The following is a 17,238-nucleotide window of genomic DNA, read 5'->3' as shown; positions in this document are numbered from 1 at the left end:
AATGGCAGGCCACTACAGTACTCTTGCCTGGAAAATCCCGTGGACGGAGGAGCCTGGTGGGCTGAAGTCCATGGGGTCGCTAAGAGTCGGACACGACTTTCGCTTTTCACTTTCATGCATTGGAGAAGGAAATCGCAACCCACTCCCGTGTTCTTGCCTGGAGAATCCCAGGGACGGGGGAGCCTGGTGGGCTGCAATCTATGGGGTCGCACAGAGTCGGACACAACTGAAGCGATTTAGCAGCAGCAGCAGCTGCACGGATAGCATTGTTTTCCGCTAAACAGGAAGGAGAAACAGCATCCAATCGGCGTGCCTTTCTCAATGGCCAATCAAACTTCTCCTTACATTGCGACGCTGGGAAAAACGGAGCCGGGTTTTCCTGTCTCCAGGCGAGTGTCAGCTAGTGTTACCTGCCGGGCCGTGTGCCCATGAGGTTGTTTTTGTTACCTGAACACTAAGGGACTTTAAGTTCGGTCCATCACTGTGCTAGTTGGATTTGCTTGTATTTGTTCCTAGCCACTGCTCAGGTAATGCACTCCCTTAACCAGGAAATTAAGGCATTCTCCCGGAATAATCTCAGGAAGCAGTGCACCAGGGTGACAACGCTGACTGGAAAGAAAATTATAGAAACATGGAAAGATGCCAGAATTCATGTTGTGGAAGAAGTAGAGCCAAGCGGCGGGGGAGGTTGTGGCTATGTGCAGGACCTTAGCTTGGACTTGAAAGTTGGTGTTATTAAGCCATGGTTGCTCCTGGGTGAGTATATTTGATTTGCCGCTAAATCGTTGAGTTCTTTTAACCATATTACTTCTCATTTTTCTTCCTAGTATATAGTAGTCTGTTCTATCAGCCAAAAATGCCAAAAAATTGAAATGTTTCCTTTTCTGGATTTGGAACTTCCCCTAGCTGCCTGGGACTGTTTCTGCCACACTATGAACCTAAGAGGCATGGATTCTAGAGGCACATAGCACCTGGTATTTGAATTTTAGAAAAGCGTCTTTCCTGTTTTGCTAACTTGTCTGGAGGACAACACATTGATGGTGTACTTTATTGGATTATGAAAGGATATAGCCGTAAAAGATTATCCAAGTAAAAATAATGCTTTTATTAGGCAAGACTACAAGTGATGAGGGTTAAAGTTGTAGAAAAGTTAATGCTTGAAGAGACAAGTGCTTGTTTGCCTGCCCTGGGGTTGCAGCTATATGGAGTGCATGCCTCCTGTGGCCACATCTATTCTTGGTGTCTGTTTTTGGACTGTTAAGAAGGTGGATTGTTATTTTATAGCTAGGAGTCTGATGGTTTATGGTTTCTTGTATTCTGAGAAATAGAGATTCCCTGCACAATGCATAATTTACAAATAGCAAATGAAGCACAGATATGAATGTGCAAACTTGCCGCAAATATGATGCAGTGTTCTTAAAAATTAGTCAACAGTGTTTTAAGTAGGTTTGAATAATTTTTCATTTATGAATAGAGAAATTAAGACTTGGAAAAATCAATGATTTTTCAATATTTATATAGCCAAGCCTCTCTTGTGTAAAAAGAACACTGAATTGGGAGTCAGAAATAGCCAGTGAGATGCTGTGTGATGTGCACACTCCTTTTAAAAGCTCTGTGAAACAGAGATCATCAGCTCCATTTTTCAGATTGGAATTGAACTTAACAATTCGTTAAATAACTTGCACAGCTCAAGTCTGGTAACACTCCTGCTCTCCATCATTAACGTATACTGCCTCAGAGAGTCCAGGCTTTCAGCCTCACTCTTCCTACTCTACTTGTAGTAGATGAGCTAGTGCAAGTTATTAATTCTCTCTAGTCCTCCAAGAACGGAGAAGGCAATGGCACCCCACTCCAGTACTCTTGCCTGGAAAATCCCATGGACGGAGGAGCCTGGTAGGCTGCAGTCCATGGGGTCCCGAAGAGTCGGACACGACTGAGCGACTTCACTTTTACTTTTCACTTTCACGCATTGGAGTACTCAATGGCAACCCACTCCAGCGTTCTTGCCCCCGAGAATCCCAGGGAGGGCGGAGCCTGGTGGGCTGCTTTCTATGGGGTCGAGCAGAGTCAGACACGACCAAAGTGACTTAACAGCAGCAGCAGCAGCAGCAGCAGCAGTCCTCCAAGAAACCATCTGTAAAGCTGAAGTAAGGATATCTGCTTATCTTATAGGGTTGTCCTAAAGTTGTTGCAAAAGTTTTTTGAAACATATCAGTTGCAGTATACATTTGAGTTATTTATTGTAGTATGTATTGTGTGCATTGTTACATGCAGCTGCTGCTGCTAAGTCGCGTCAGTCGTGTCCAACTCCGTGCGACCCCATAGACGGCAGCCCACCAGGCTCCCCCGTTCCTGGGATTCTCCAGGCAAGAACACTGGACTGGGTTGCCATTTCCTTCTCCAGTGCGTCAAAGAGAAGTCGCTCAGTCGTGTCTGACCCTCAGCGACCCCATGGACTGTAGCCCACCAGGCTCCTCCATCCATGGGATTTTCCAGGCAAGAGTACTGGAGTGGGGTGCCATTGCCTTCCACCTGGCTTTAAATTTACCAAATAAATATGTCCAGTTAGTTTCTGCAGCGAAGTGAAAAATTTAGTGGGTCATTTAGTCTGAAAATTTCACCCAGGATTTGCACACTGTTTCTAGGAAAGGAAATACATCCAGGCACATTTTTTTGGTTATTTGGCTTCTATTGTAGTAATAATGGTTTAAAATAATTATGGTAGAATTTAAAAATATCATTCACTCTTTCAGAGTCTTCATGAACTTTGCTTATTTTTTAAATCTAGACTTATCCAAAGTGGGCTAATCAAGGTAGTATTCTAAGTTCATTGGAACCTTACCAGGATCTTGAATGAGTGGTGGGAGGGACTTCTGAAACTAGTCCTTACATGGTCTCCTCTTTGGATCAGGACATGAGATATTTTCATCAGGTACAACCTCCTTTCTTGGGAGAAGGAGATGGTTACAAGAGAGGGAGATGGTTACAAATAACTTATTCCTGAGGGACCTATGGATGGTTACATTTAAAGTTTTTCCAGGTGAATGATACAGGGGTTGTTTCTAGGTTGCTTCAAAAAACTTCCCTATCTCTACAAAGCAGCACAGCTCCCACCTGGCACTACATGAAATTAAATATTGTTTTGGATGATGGATAAAGAAGGTGGAAAGCTGTACAAATATGATCTGTCCTTTTCAGTTTGCTCATAAATTCACCCAAGCTCCTGCATTTCAAAAATCTTACATAGGCCCTTGAAATACCTAACAGGTTGATAAAAGATCATAGTTAGTATTTTTGTCCTTGGTTTTGCAAATTATATTTTTATAACAAATCTCACTAGGACTTTTCTTAAATCCAACTTGATTTGTAAAAGTGGAAAATTCCATTTCTCTTGGGTAGTTTTAAAAGGTACACTTACTTCTTACTATGTCCATCTTGTTACAAAGTCCTAAAAGATGACATTTTGAGATCTTTGCTTCAATTCTAGGTGAAAATTTGGGAATCCTTTATAAGGTTATAAGGGTTTCCCTGGTCGCTCAGATGGTTAAGAATCTACCTTCCCTGGGAGAGACCTGGTTCGATCCCTGGTTTGGGAAGATTCCCTGGAGAAGGAAATACAATCCACTCCAGTTTTCTTGCTACAGTGCATGGGGTTGCAAAGAGTTGGACATGACTGAGCAACTAACATATAAGATTATAGAGGATTTCTGATATCTAGAAAACTCAGTATTTTTAGAAGGCAGATAATACATTAAATTTGTAAAGCTATTTTGTAAAATTCTTTCATGAATTTTATTTTACCTTATCATTATAGAAATTTATGCTATTTCTATCCATTTATGAACATTCACTCCTACAAATTTCCCCAAAACATTTCTCTTTAGAATATTACTTATTTCCCTTTTCAGTAATGTAATAATATCTTTTTGGTTTGTTTCAGTAATAATTTTTTTGGTCTATTTCTGTGATGATGAAAATAGAGATTTGTAAATTAAGACATGCTGCATCAGAATTTATGCAATATTTTGTATTTTCATTAAAAACAAACAATTCTAGAGATCTTACATAGCCTATTTTTTATGATACATATGATTGCAGAACACTGAACTTATTAGAAGTCCCAGCTCCAATAGCATGTAATGTGCTTTCTAAATCAGTTACTTCATCTATAATATTTCCATAATAATTTTTGGCCAGGGTCACGAATATTATTGGGTTGTGTCAATGTAAAATATGACTGTACATTATTATTAAACTTATTTCTTTAGTTGTAGTCCTATTCATCAACTTCTTTTTCTGTTATTTAAAATTACCATACAGTTAAAATTGATTTGCTATTCAGTTCTATTAAATTTAACACAATCATAGATACATGTTGCCACTGTTAAAATCATAAAATTCTTAAAATTGATATTTGTTTTAAAATGTTAATTAAGGTAGTTTATAAAAGGATACATTCTACTTTTTCAAAACAAAGGTTTAAATAACACATTGTTACAATGATTTAGAGTATTTCTTTTAATAATAAGTGTTTTTCCAACAAAAGCTTAATGGAAGACTGCAATACAAAGCAACCATTTAATTTGGAGAAAAGCTAATGTTTATATCTAGAATTTAGAGAGAAGTAACATGAACTGAATACTGCCAAGTATTAGATGAAACACACAGGACAATTACCCAAAGTCCATTTGTACTGACTAAAATTAATCCTGCCACACTATTAACACTCTTCTTGTGTTTGAAGAGTCAGTTGCTTTGGTCTCAAGAACACTAAATTTGAATCAATATATTCATTGTCTGGAAATCATTTTCAAAATGTAACAACCAACTCTGGAAAATGACTAACTCATTCTGTGTGGGGTGTATATGTATTTAATGGAAATAATGAAAATATCCAGCTTCAAGAAATACAATAATGACAGTTGAGGGTAGAAAAGAAAAGAGTTTCATTCATGCATGTTTCTTTCTTTTCTTGTCTTTTTTCTATTGTAAGAAATAGAGTGGAATTATTATTTAAAAGATGACATGCATATAAAACCACCAAATTTCAGTTAACTTACTTGAATCCATTTTTCCTCCTGTAGATGAATAGGACTTCCTACAGAAAACTGAGAAATTATTTTTAAATTATGAGGTACTTCAAATGTGTAAAAAATTACAGACTATAGCAATTATATATCTACCATTAACAAATGTTAATATTTTGATAGGCTAAGTTTTCAGTAGAATAAAGTTGAATATAGATTCAGTAAGCAGCCTGTGAGCTTTGTATTACCAAGAGAATATTGGCCAACCAGCATATTGCTGACCTTCCAGCTACCTAAAATCACATGGTGGAAGCTGGCAGATTTCCCAGACAGTTAAAGTGAAAAAAATGTTTTCTATAGAAATGGAACCTAATTCAGGAAAGTAAAATACTTGAAAACTTTAAATAATAAATGCCCTATTTTTTCAGTTGTGTAACTCATTTTATTTTAACTAGTTATTCTCCTGTATAAACTTGCTTATTAACTAGAGTCATTTTTCAAATGTAGGAGATCTGGAAAGCCAACTTTCACAGGGAGCAACTGGAAAAGGGTACAGCCCTAGCTGTGCATGGAGCGTGGGTGGAACTCTGTGGACCAGCAGTGTTTGCTCTAAGCTACTGAGTGTTCCCGGACGAGCTGGCACTAAAGCATTTTGTGGATGTCTTTTTAATATTCTTTTCTTCAGTTGCAAAAGAAATAGATACTGTAAAAAGTACACGTGAGCATGAAGAAAAAAGTCACCTATAATCTTACTGTAACATTTTGTTCTATATACTTCTTGCCCATTTTTAAGCATATACATCGTTTTTATTTTTACAGAAATGATTGATGTTTTGTAACCTGCTTTTATCACCTAATATATTGAAAATATATTTCCATGCAATAAATATTCTTCTACATTTCTCATTTCAAAGGGCCGTATATATTTTCATGGGATATTCATCAAAAATATTCATCCTGTAAATACTTCTGGACTCTGAAATCCCACTTCTAGGAATTTTTCCTAAAAGTTCTGGATATTGCAAAGATTAGCTATTAGGATGTTCTTCACAATATTGTTGGTAATACAAAATAAACCCCACAAAAACAAAACAAACAAAAATCCACCCAAACCCAATGCCCAATTTTTCTAGGAACAATTCCTAGAAGTGGGATTTCAGAGTCCAAAAGTATTTACAGGATGAATATTTTTAAATGAATATTCCTGAATTATCTTTCAAAGAGTTGGACTCAGGTCCTCCCAAGGTGTATTTCTTAAAGTAATAACCAACACAATTGTTACAAAATTCAGATTAAAAGTCAGGATAATTGGTTTTATGTTCAAGGTGATGTGATTTATTTCTTATAGGGTCACAAGATGCTGCTCATGATCTGGATACTTTGAAAAGACTCAAGGTAAGAAGAAATGCATCAGGAGTGTTCCAAGTTATTTACTGCAGCACTGTTTATAACAGCAAATTATTGAAAGCAACCCACATTTCCATTAGTAGGGAATTGGTTAAATGAACAACGACAGAATGCTATATAGCTTTTAAAAAACACACACAACAGTCTTTAAATACTGATATGAAAGGATCTGAAGGACATTTTTAAACGGGGTCAAAAATCCCCACAGTGTTGCCCTTGTGTAAGAAAGAGAGTAAATAAAATATTTGATATAAATATCTGTCTTATAAGATATAAATATCTTTTAAAAATACCCTAAAAGAATGTATAAGAAATGGATAAAGGTAGTTACCATATAGGTGGGCGATAATGGAGTGGAGGACAGGTTGAAGAGCAAGACCTCTTAATTTTTTAAATAAGGTTTTGATTTTTGAATGACTTCAAAAAATAAAATTTTGATATTGCCTAGATGTGAGGTTTAAGTGAGTTAACCTGAGTGCTTATCACGTACTAAGTACGCAGTGAAGGGGCTGTACTTATTATCTCTATTTTAAAGGGCATCCCAAGGTCAACCATTTAAAGGACCTCTGAAACTTCATTTTGGAAGTATGCTTGATTACTGGAAAGGTTTTAGGTTAGGTCCCCACCACCACATCTTGGGCTCCCCTGGTGGCTCAGATGGCAAAGAATCTGCTGCAGTGCAGGAGACCTGGGTTTGATCCCTGGGTTGGAAGATCCTGTGGTGGAGGGCATGGCAACCCACTCTAGTATTCTTGCCTGTAGAAGTCTATGGACAGTGGAGTCTGGCAGGCTACAGTCCATGGGGTTGCAAAGACTGGGACATGACTGGTGGACTTCCAGCACCACCACCATGACCTGTGACTTGGTACAGTTCTTTTCAAGCAGGATCATTGAATCAATACGCATATGAATTGCATTTCCAAGCAGCTAAACTACCTAGACATTGGATAGTTTAATAGCCCACAATATTTGTAAAGCAGTTTTACCTTTCAGCATGTTTCCCCAAGATTCTCATTTTGTCATCTTCATAATCCTGTGATAGATAGGAAAGCTGTATAGATACAGATATATTCTGTAAGTGGTCAGGCCTCATTTTTGATCTTTGGGGGATGTAGAATATAGTTCTAAAGACAGGGCAAACACATCAGTATCATACAACGTTGGAAAATCTATTATGTAGTTAAAGGCAGAGTCATACAGCCCTGGCCAGAGGTACTCTTGGAGTGGGAGGGTAACTTGACATAGCCTGAGAGGCCTTCACCAGGGAAAGCAGAAGGATGTTTCAGACAGTATCTTCTAAAAATGTTCTTCCCTTCTGTCTAGAATTCTCCCATCTCTCCTCTTGAGCAGATTAGAGGTTTTTTTCTGTTGTTTTCCTCCACGAGGCAGTTAGGTTTGTAAATAGCTTATGGCCCTCTCTTCATGAGGTCTAGTTCCCTGAATATCTTAATCAATACTCTGGGCTGTGGACCACAGAAACCTGAGCAAGGAAGGAGAATGCATTTGATGATCTTAGGGTGGGGGGACGAGGGTGGGGGGACGAGGGCGGGGAGAGCTCTTTGGAACCTGGGAGGAGAGTGGCTGTGCCAGAGAATAGAAGGCCACCCGCTGGCACACAGCCCCTCTCTGCACATCTGCTCTTCTCATTTGGAAGCAGGGATCTGTCAGCTTCTCAGAACACTTAACACAAAATGGCTGTCTTAAAGCTCTTGAGTTTATGGATTATTCTGTCTCGTACACCTTTTTCTAAATTTCTTAAATCAGTCTGGCTTAAGTCAGGTGTCCACCAGAATCCAATTCGCTGTGTTGGGGGAAGGAGCAAGGCACTGTCAGAGCCACACAGGCAGAATCTGATCCATTTAGCCTTTGGATTCTATTAACAAACTTCCCACATGGCTTCTTCCATTTGCTTGGTGGACTCCAGGAAAGGAGCTTGAATGCGTAGATGGAGGAGGAGGTTGCTCACATGTGCCATTTGAAAGCAAATCTTTCACGACCATCCCACCTTTCAACCAGACTAATTCATCAGAATTTCTGGGTTTGAGACCCTGTGGCATTGGTGCTTTTTAAAACCTCACTGAGTGAGCAATCACCTTGAAACCAAACCCAGCGCCCTGTGGTGTGACTTGCCGTCCAAGTCCAGAAGCAGCAAGAGAATCCAGAACTCAGGGTGTGCCTATTGAACTTTTAAAAAGCTCACTGGATAGTTCTAGTGTGTAGCCACACTTGAGAATGACTGTACTTACAAAGAATACAAAAAAAAAAGTAGGGAAATAATTATTGAGAGGGAAGTTATTGCTACTAATGCAAGTCCCTTACTTTAATTTTTTTATGGACATTAATTGATTTATCCAATGGATATTTTAAGTACTTTCTGTGTGAAGTTTCCTGTTCACTCACAATGCTTACTTATAAAAGTGAGTAGGCTAAATATGGTCCCTACCCTGGTGGAGTTTCCAGTACAATGTGGGAGACGAACTCTCGGTGATAAGGGCTATTGTAAGGCACATAGAAGGTACTATAGGAGTATACGGGCTTCCCTGGAGGCTCAGTGTTAAAGAACCTGCCTGCCAAGCAGATGTGGGTTTGATCCCTGGGTTGGGAATCCATAGGGGTCACAAAAGAGTCAGACATGACATGGCGACTGAACAACGGTAACAGCAAATTTGAGTGTGTAGAAATAGCACTTCTGGTAAGGGAGGAGGCAGGCAGAGAAGGCTCCCTGAAGGACGTGTTATTCAAGTGTTCATGTGTTCAGTCGTGTCTGACTTTTGTGTGAGTCCTTGGACTGTCGCCCAGCAGACTCCTCTGTCCATGGAATTTTCCAGGCAGGAATACTGGAGTGGGTTGCCATTTCCTCCTCCAGGGGATCTTCCTGACCCAGGGATCGAACCTACGTCTCTGGCATTTCCTTCATTGCAGGCAGATTCTTTACCACTGAGCCACCTGGGAAGCCCAAGTGAGTCATGCTTAAATTATGTGTTGTTACAGATCTCAACATCTCAATTTAATTAATCTAATTAATTAACCTAAGTAACCTAATTAGGTTTAATTTTATTTAAACATAATTTTTGAGGTTTAATTAACCTAATTCATGTGAAATTTTTTAAATTATCTTTTTTTTCTCTTTTAAGGTGACTCATATTCTCAATGTTGCATATGGAGTTGAAAATGCTTTCCTCAATGACTTTATATATAAGAATATTTCTATATTGGATCTGCCTGAGACCAATATCCTGTCTTATTTTCCAGAATGTTTTGAATTTATTGAAGAAGCAAAAATGAAGGTAAGTTTGGTACTGATTCACAGTTCCTCAAGAACAGAAATTTTAAAATATTGGTCCATTATCCACTTCTTTCTGTAATGAATATGTAAGAACTATTATGAAATTTCCCTTTCAACAATATTTCATTAATTCCTTTAATTATTCAGTCCTCCAGTTGCTCTTCTTCCAATGATGTACTTATTTTTATTTTCTTGCATTTATTTACTATTACTGTTTTGACTGCATTGGGTCATGACTGTGGCGTAGGGTTCTTTCTTGCAGCCTGTGGGCTTCCCTCTAGCTGTGGCACTTGGGCTCCAGAGTGCTTGGCTCTGTAGTTGTGTGCAGACTCCAGAGCACATATGCTCTGTGTTTTGTGGCACTCAGACTCTCTAGTTGAGGAGCACAGGCTCAGTAGTTGTGGCACCTGGGCTTCGTGGCCCCACAGCACGTGGGATCTTCGTTGTAGCCGGGGATCGAACCCACATCCCCTTCACTGGAAGGCAGATTCTTAACTACTGGACCACCAGGGAAGCCCCTATTTTTTAACTTTGATTTCTCATCTTCCTATGCTTTCCTAAGAAATGTTACGATTTAAAATTTTCTGCTCAACTGGGTTGGCCAAAAAGTTTGTTTGGGTTTTTCCGTAACATCTTACAGAAAAATCCGAATGACCTTTTTGGCCAGCCTGATGCTAAGGTTCCTTTTGATCGTCTCTCACCATCTGCCCTCTGACCACTTTGCAAGGTAATCAGGTGAACTATGGAACAGAGGCTGCTCTGGTCCTTAGTGTGTTTATGAAGATGAATATCACCAAGATTGTTTGAAAATGCTGATCAGTAGCTGTCCATTGGTTCTCTGACTTGAGAAGACCCACAGAAAATACAATACTTTAATCTTGGTACTAGATCCAAGGGAACACTCTGACAGGCAGGGCTTCTAGGTTGGCTTTACCAATTATTATGCCTTGACATTGTATCATTTTTAGTCAATATATAATTCTTATAAAATTTATGTGAGATAAATAGATGGGAATGTAGAAGCTCTTCTAGAGAAAAGTTAACTGTCATGGAGCACTTGGCAATAAACAATAGTTAACATTATAGCTTAATTAAATTCTAATGATTTTCCTTCTACCTTATCTCCTTGCCTTTCTCTGTTTCTTCCTTTCATTTAGTAATATTTATTGAGTGCCTTATGTGCCCAACACTGTTCTAGATACCTTCCTCTAGATTGCTGGAAAAATATTGAACTATTCAACCTTATTTAATAGTAGATATTTGGATAAAAAAAAAAGGAAGAGGTTTTCTAATTCAAAGCCTGATATTGGCCACTCTTTTAGCTTGTGAAAATTATATAGATCCTAGATTGTCATATGCCAGTGTACCAGCTAATAGTGTTAGGAATAAAAGTGATAATGTTTCTGTGTTAGCTGCTTTTCTAAGGAGATGTATAATATGCCTTAGATGGTAATGGAAAAATGTAAACGTTATTCATACTTACATTCATATTAGACATATTAGACATGTCATATTAGACATTAAATATATACATGTTTCAAGTAAAAAGGGAAAGGGATAATAGTTAATTAAAGTGGTCCTTAGTTTGGGTTTCTCACAAAACAGAACCTGAGGCAAGGATTTAGAGCTGATGCTTCATTTGAGAGGTGCAGTCCCTAGGCAGTGAGAGTGAGAAGAAAGGGAAGTGATTCAGAAAAGGATGAGAAGCAATGTAAGATGATGTTTTTACCCTGCTGAGCACAGCTTCACAATGAGCTGATAGCAAAATAGCTGGTTCCTTGGCAAGGTGGTACCCAAGATGTCCCCAGGCAGGGAATCCAAAGACACTGCACCTCAATACAGATTTTGGGAAAGAGAGAATTAAGAGAGAGAATTTACCTGCCTGGCTCTCTGTCAGCTCCTGTTTCCCATTGGTCAGAGTTTACGCATGGAGAGGTAAATACCCCCACAATTCCAGGTTACAGCACCCCGCTTTTTCAGCAGCCACCTTGAAGCCCTGTGGTGTGACTTGCCATCCAAGTTCAGAAGCAGCAAGCGAATCCAGAACTCAGGGTGTACCGGTCTATGCAGAGACTGGCATGGGGGAAGAGCCAGGTATTCTTAGGCAAGCAGAACTCAGTAGGCCTACGGGAAATAGTCAGCCACAGAGGTGGCAGCTGAGGTGGAACAGCTGAGGGTCCATGAGATGATGGCATCAAGGGAATCTGAGGAGATGCCTGAAGTGTTTCTGCTGTAAGATATATCTGAATTCTGTAATATGTTCTGATTTCTCAAGCCTTATGTGTTTTACTGGAACCTTAGCCTCAGCCGTAAATTTCCTTACCCTGGAAGCTCTTTATTGTTTAGATAATGCACGTTTAACTTTAGCAAAAGAATTCTTGAATTTTCTTCATTCTATTTTTTTTTTCCTAGAAGAAATCTCTTCATGATTTTGCCTGTTGTATATTCAGGCATTATTAAATGTGATTACTCTGTGAATTGCCTATTTCAGAACTCCCTTTCTAGGCCCTCATTTGTTGTTTTCATCTTTTCACAAAAGCTGCCAAATAGGATGTCTTCCATTTCCCCATGTCTGTCCTCATTTTTCCCTGTAGTTATAAAACCCTGTTTGTTTGGTTTCTCTGTCCTTCCTGTATCTCCACCTAATGTGTTATCTGCCAGGCTTATGCCCAAAGGGACAGAAATACACATGACATGGTAGTAGTAAGATAACCTCCATAGGTTCAAGAGTTCTTTTACTTGAGTATTTACTTGATCCCCTTTTTTATGTGCAGAAGATTTTGTTTGTTAGTACGAACTGTGTATTTGATATTCCACATTTACTTCATTATTTATAAGATGTGATTTTTAAAACATGTAAGTAGTTTATAACATTGGAAAAATATAGATATGTAAAAATTAAGATCACCCATTTTCACCAATACATATAACGACTTGTAGTATTTTAATGTATTTTTCTATATATCAAAAGACTCATTTTTTAAAAAAGATCTGAACTTGATCTGTCAAAATATATGAGTTCCTTATTCTGAGAAGATAGAAGGGATGTATATTGCTGCCTTTAAGAAGCTGGCAATCTAATTGAAAAGCTATTAATAACAACATGAGAACAAAGCAAGCTACATAAAATGGAAATACTATAATTCTTATCTGCCCATTGCAAAATAGTGATATGATTTTTTAAGAAAATGTTTTCTCAAAATGCATAACAAACTTTTTTTGCTTAGCAGACATTTATGGAATACCTACTATGTGCCAAAAATTGCACTAAGTACTAGGCATAAAAAGATGTCTTGGATATTCTTCCTGCCCTCCTCTCATGCAGAGAGACAGGCTTCTTAGAAGCCATGGTTAGCTGGACCAACGAGAGGAAAAACCCTTTTAAACACAGGACAACAGCAAATGCAAAAGAAAAATTGCTTTATAAATTATTTAATTGTCATTACTTTGAATTCTGGAAAGGGGATATGAAACTAGTAGTTTCTTTGGAAATACTTTCAAGGGCAGTATGATACTCAAGGAATAAGAGGTAAATAAATAAATTCAAAGGCTGTAGAAACTAACAGAAAAGTATCTGTTACATAAAGAATGTAAGAGAGAAGAAAATACTAACATTATTAAATAATAGCTAAAACTGATTACACTATAAGACTAAAGCTAGTTTCATTTTCAAAAGCATATGTATAGATCATAAAATAGTGATAACTGATACAACGTCAGGAAACACTAAAAATTATTCTGGAGGGTATCTCTTATTAATGTTATGAGCCCAAGTTTCTTTGGAAAATCTAATTTGTTTTGCGTTAAAAGAAGTTCATTAATAGTGGGACTTCCCTGGTGATCCAGTGGCTAAGACTCTGAGCTCCCACTGCAGGGGTCCCTGGTTTGATCCCTGGTCAGGGAACTGGAGCCCACATGCCACAAGAAATGATTAAAGATACTGCCAGCTGCAAATAAGACATGATGCAACCAAATAAATAAATAAATACTATTTTTAAAAAAGAAGTTCATTAGCAGTGTCCATTGGTTACTGTAATATGATTTTAAAATGTCTTAAGTCTTATTAAAAAGAGCCATTGTACAAAGTGAGAAAAGTTCTATATATGCATAGTGAATATTTTTGTTTTGCTTTTCTTGTGAAGAAACAATATCTGGAAATGACTCTGAAATATATAAATATAAACAATTAAAATTGTATTTTTGATAAAAGAATTTTTAAAATATTAACTAATCTTATGAATCATTTTTCTTTCTTTCTTGAAGTGAGATACATTTGCTGCACTTGTTATAATAGACTTGGAAAGGAATTTTGCAACGGATTTATGCATCTAAGAACTACCTTGTAAAATAATCTAATAAGCCATGAACATAGCATTGTTGATGTATGCTTTGGGCAGAGAGTTTTCAGTTGTCAGATTTCTTCTCCCCTTCCCTGTTCCCATGTTGTCTGTGTTGTACGGAAAGAAAAATCAAGAAATGAAGTAACTAAAATGCCTGGTTCTGCAGGGTGTGCTCACCATTCACTACGTTTCATTAAGATCATTAACTTTTAAAAGGCCTGAGATAAGCCAACCTCTATCAGTGCTGATCCATCAGATATATCACATTCATTATTAATGCAATATTACCCCCATCAGCATCGGTCTTGCACTGTGTCCCTTTTCACTTGTAAAGTATCATTTGCAAGTTACCTGAAACGTTTTGCATTTATTGACCTCATGCTGGTGTCTAAATTACCTTTTCCACTTCATGTTGTCATGAGCTATTTGAGTCAACATTTTACTGCCTCATAAGTTTAACTATATAAAATAACAGAATAAAATAGATCCAAAGGAAGAACATTTTTTCCTTACTGATCATTTTATAGATAGATTTCTAAGCCAGTGATACTAATTTCTTTATTGGAACAGTATATGTACCTAATATGTACATGAGCTTTCTGTGTAGTTTATGATTGTGGTTTTATTTATATTTCCACATATATTTTCTCTGATTTTTCTCTTATTTATGTGGCTGCTAAATTACTAGACTTTTATGGGTACTTTACTAGATTACTTCAGGGTAATAAAAGATAATTTCAAAATTCCAAATAAATCATCAAAGCATTTCAAACCTGGGAGGTGGGAAAAGAAGGTGTTGATTAATTGATTGATTTTTTTCCCCATTCATTCCCTACAGTGCATTGGTTTCTGATGATTGAATAAATTGAGTCAAATAAATTGATAAAGTGAATATTTTTATTTTATAGTTTTTAAATAGTATAAGATTTCAGTACAACTTTTCTTAAATAAATAATGAAGATTTTTGTTTGGTTTTATTATAGGATGGAGTGGTTCTTGTTCATTGTAATGCAGGAGTTTCCAGGGCTGCTGCAATTATAATAGGCTTCCTAATGAATTCTGAAGAAATCTCATTTACCAGTGCTTTTTCTTTGGTGAAAAATGCAAGGCCTTCCATATGTCCCAATGCTGGCTTTCTGGAGCAGCTTCGTACATATCAAGGGGGCAAAGAAAGCAATAAATGTGACAAACTACAGGAATTAGAAGAAGCAACAGTTCCTGAGTTACATTCTAGCCAATGATGGACAACTGTACTTTCTGAGTTGGTCTCTAGAGCCACCTTCCCTCCTTTTTTGGAGAGTAGTAGAAAGCTCCTTTCCTCATGCTTTTTTTTCAAGTGGAAATAGAGGTCAATTGATCGTCCTAAACTAGGGTATAAATAAATTTTTCAATTATATCATGTTTTCTTTAGTATTATAATGTGGGATTGAATGTTTTGATTTGCTAAGGGAAAATAACAATGTATTACCAATAATTGATTTCTGTAGAAAGAAAAGGTTTACATTTAACATCTATATTAAAGCTTGAAAGATTAAATTAGTTGATTAAAACTTCTGGTAGTTTCCTATGCCAGCAACTATTTCCATGAAAGAAAAAACGTGAAGTGCTATTTGATTTACTACTTCAGAAGAAGGCAAATTTCTTTGTGAAGAATTTAAGATGAAAAAACAATACCTTAAACCTCCCCAAAAAGGTAACCAAAATCTGAAGATTTATACAATACCTATGTAGTAGTTACATTATTCACAAAATTTTTATGTCCTTTTATGAACATGCACCCACTTTTCATTTTGATTTTTAAATTATATTCCATGTTTATTTTTAAACATTTTTGTGTAGCTGTGCTCTCTTACATTATTGTGAGCGTATTGTTCTTTAATTAGGTGCTAGTCTCTTACACTGTGTACGTTTTATTCTGGGTTCCTAGCATTCTGTTTTGGGATTCCATGTCATAATTTTATGAACTCCTTGAATCTGTAGGAAAGTGTTTCAAACTGAAGAATCATTTTTAAAATGTGGTCTGTTTTCTAGTTTGGTATTCTTCTTAGGGAACATATTTTTAAGGAAGGAACACTTACGGTTTTGTAAGAAATTTTGAATACATTTTTAGAAAGCCCAAAATCATTTACAATTTTATTTCTGGCCAGAGGCTTTGAATGGTTTCTTTTTTTTTATTAAGTCTCCATGTTGGCAAGGCTAAGCTCTGTTCATTATGAATTTGCTTAAAGATATGCTTTGAATTATTCAGAATAAAATCCACTTAAAATTAATTATAATAATTAAGATGGAGTTTAAGAGCTTTCAAGTAGATTTGCATGACTTAGAAAATGTCATTGCCCTGTAGATTTTAGTAAGAAAATCCTGAGCTTTCCTTAGATACACATTAGAGAGCAAGCATTTTCCTATACATAAGTTGGAAAGTGCACATTGAACACATCTGTGCATTTGAAAAAGCAGGCTTTCTTATGCTGGCAGGAGCAAAAAGTAGAAGCGATAAATGCAAATTATGTTTTAAGATTGCTTATAGCCTGACAAGATGTCATCGTGTGCAAAGCTATGAACTTTCCATCTGTTAAGAAGCAGCCTAAGTATAATCAACCTACAGTAAGCTGTCTGAAGCCTGAAGCCAGAATCCTCTTAAATATGAGACTGGTGTATAATATTGTCTTTATAGTTAATATTGCTGAGGATTTGCTGGGTAAACCTTGTCTGGTCGCATGTAAGTATTTATTTAAATACATTTTCCTTTGTTATTGTTATTTCGTTTTCAGCCATTAAATGTTGTAAACATGAAGCCTTAAATAGAACTTATTTCTTATGGATAGTCTATTTTTGTCTGTAGTTATATGTTGTTGCCTGTAGTGACCTGGTTACAGTGCAAACATGTATATTCTGGCACATCTACAGAAGGGCACTGAGCATCAGTTTTGTTTTCTTTTAAATGGTAGTAGTTTGCTGTATCTAAAATAAATCGGTGAAGGGAATCCAGTCTTTTAAATGAGGGGTATTAAAAAAATAAATAAATAAATAAATGAGGGGTATTATGTGAGGCAATGATAGGTTGTACATGTAACATGTTTATTTGGCTCCCCATGAGTATGTCACTGTCATACCTAGTTATTTACAAAAAGGAGCTTTATTACTATGATTCTCTATTCCACGTATTATAGAAAAGTGA

General features: G+C 37.0%; 1 protein-coding gene across 2 annotated transcripts; it reads left to right on the top strand.

The window, feature by feature from the left end:
* The first annotated feature begins 371 nt into the window (after positions 1–371).
* Positions 372–16,854, top strand: DUSP19 (dual specificity phosphatase 19). Of its 2 annotated transcripts, none has more exons than XM_024999767.2 (4): positions 372–756; positions 6,376–6,422; positions 9,687–9,721; positions 15,044–15,131. In XM_024999767.2, exons 1-3 carry the CDS (start codon positions 531–533, stop codon positions 9,717–9,719), a joined length of 306 nt encoding a protein of 101 aa, XP_024855535.1. In that variant the 5' UTR covers positions 372–530; the 3' UTR covers positions 9,720–9,721; positions 15,044–15,131. The 2 variants fall into 2 exon arrangements, with proteins under 2 accessions (XP_024855535.1, NP_001092348.1); NM_001098878.1 differs by having other exon boundaries at positions 396–756; positions 9,569–9,721; positions 15,044–16,854.
* The last annotated feature ends 384 nt before the right edge of the window (positions 16,855–17,238 follow it).

Source organism: Bos taurus, chromosome 2 (assembly GCF_002263795.3).
Source record: "Bos taurus isolate L1 Dominette 01449 registration number 42190680 breed Hereford chromosome 2, ARS-UCD2.0, whole genome shotgun sequence".
Lineage (NCBI taxonomy): Eukaryota > Metazoa > Chordata > Mammalia > Artiodactyla > Bovidae > Bos > Bos taurus.
This window is presented reverse-complemented; position numbering and strand designations above follow the sequence as displayed.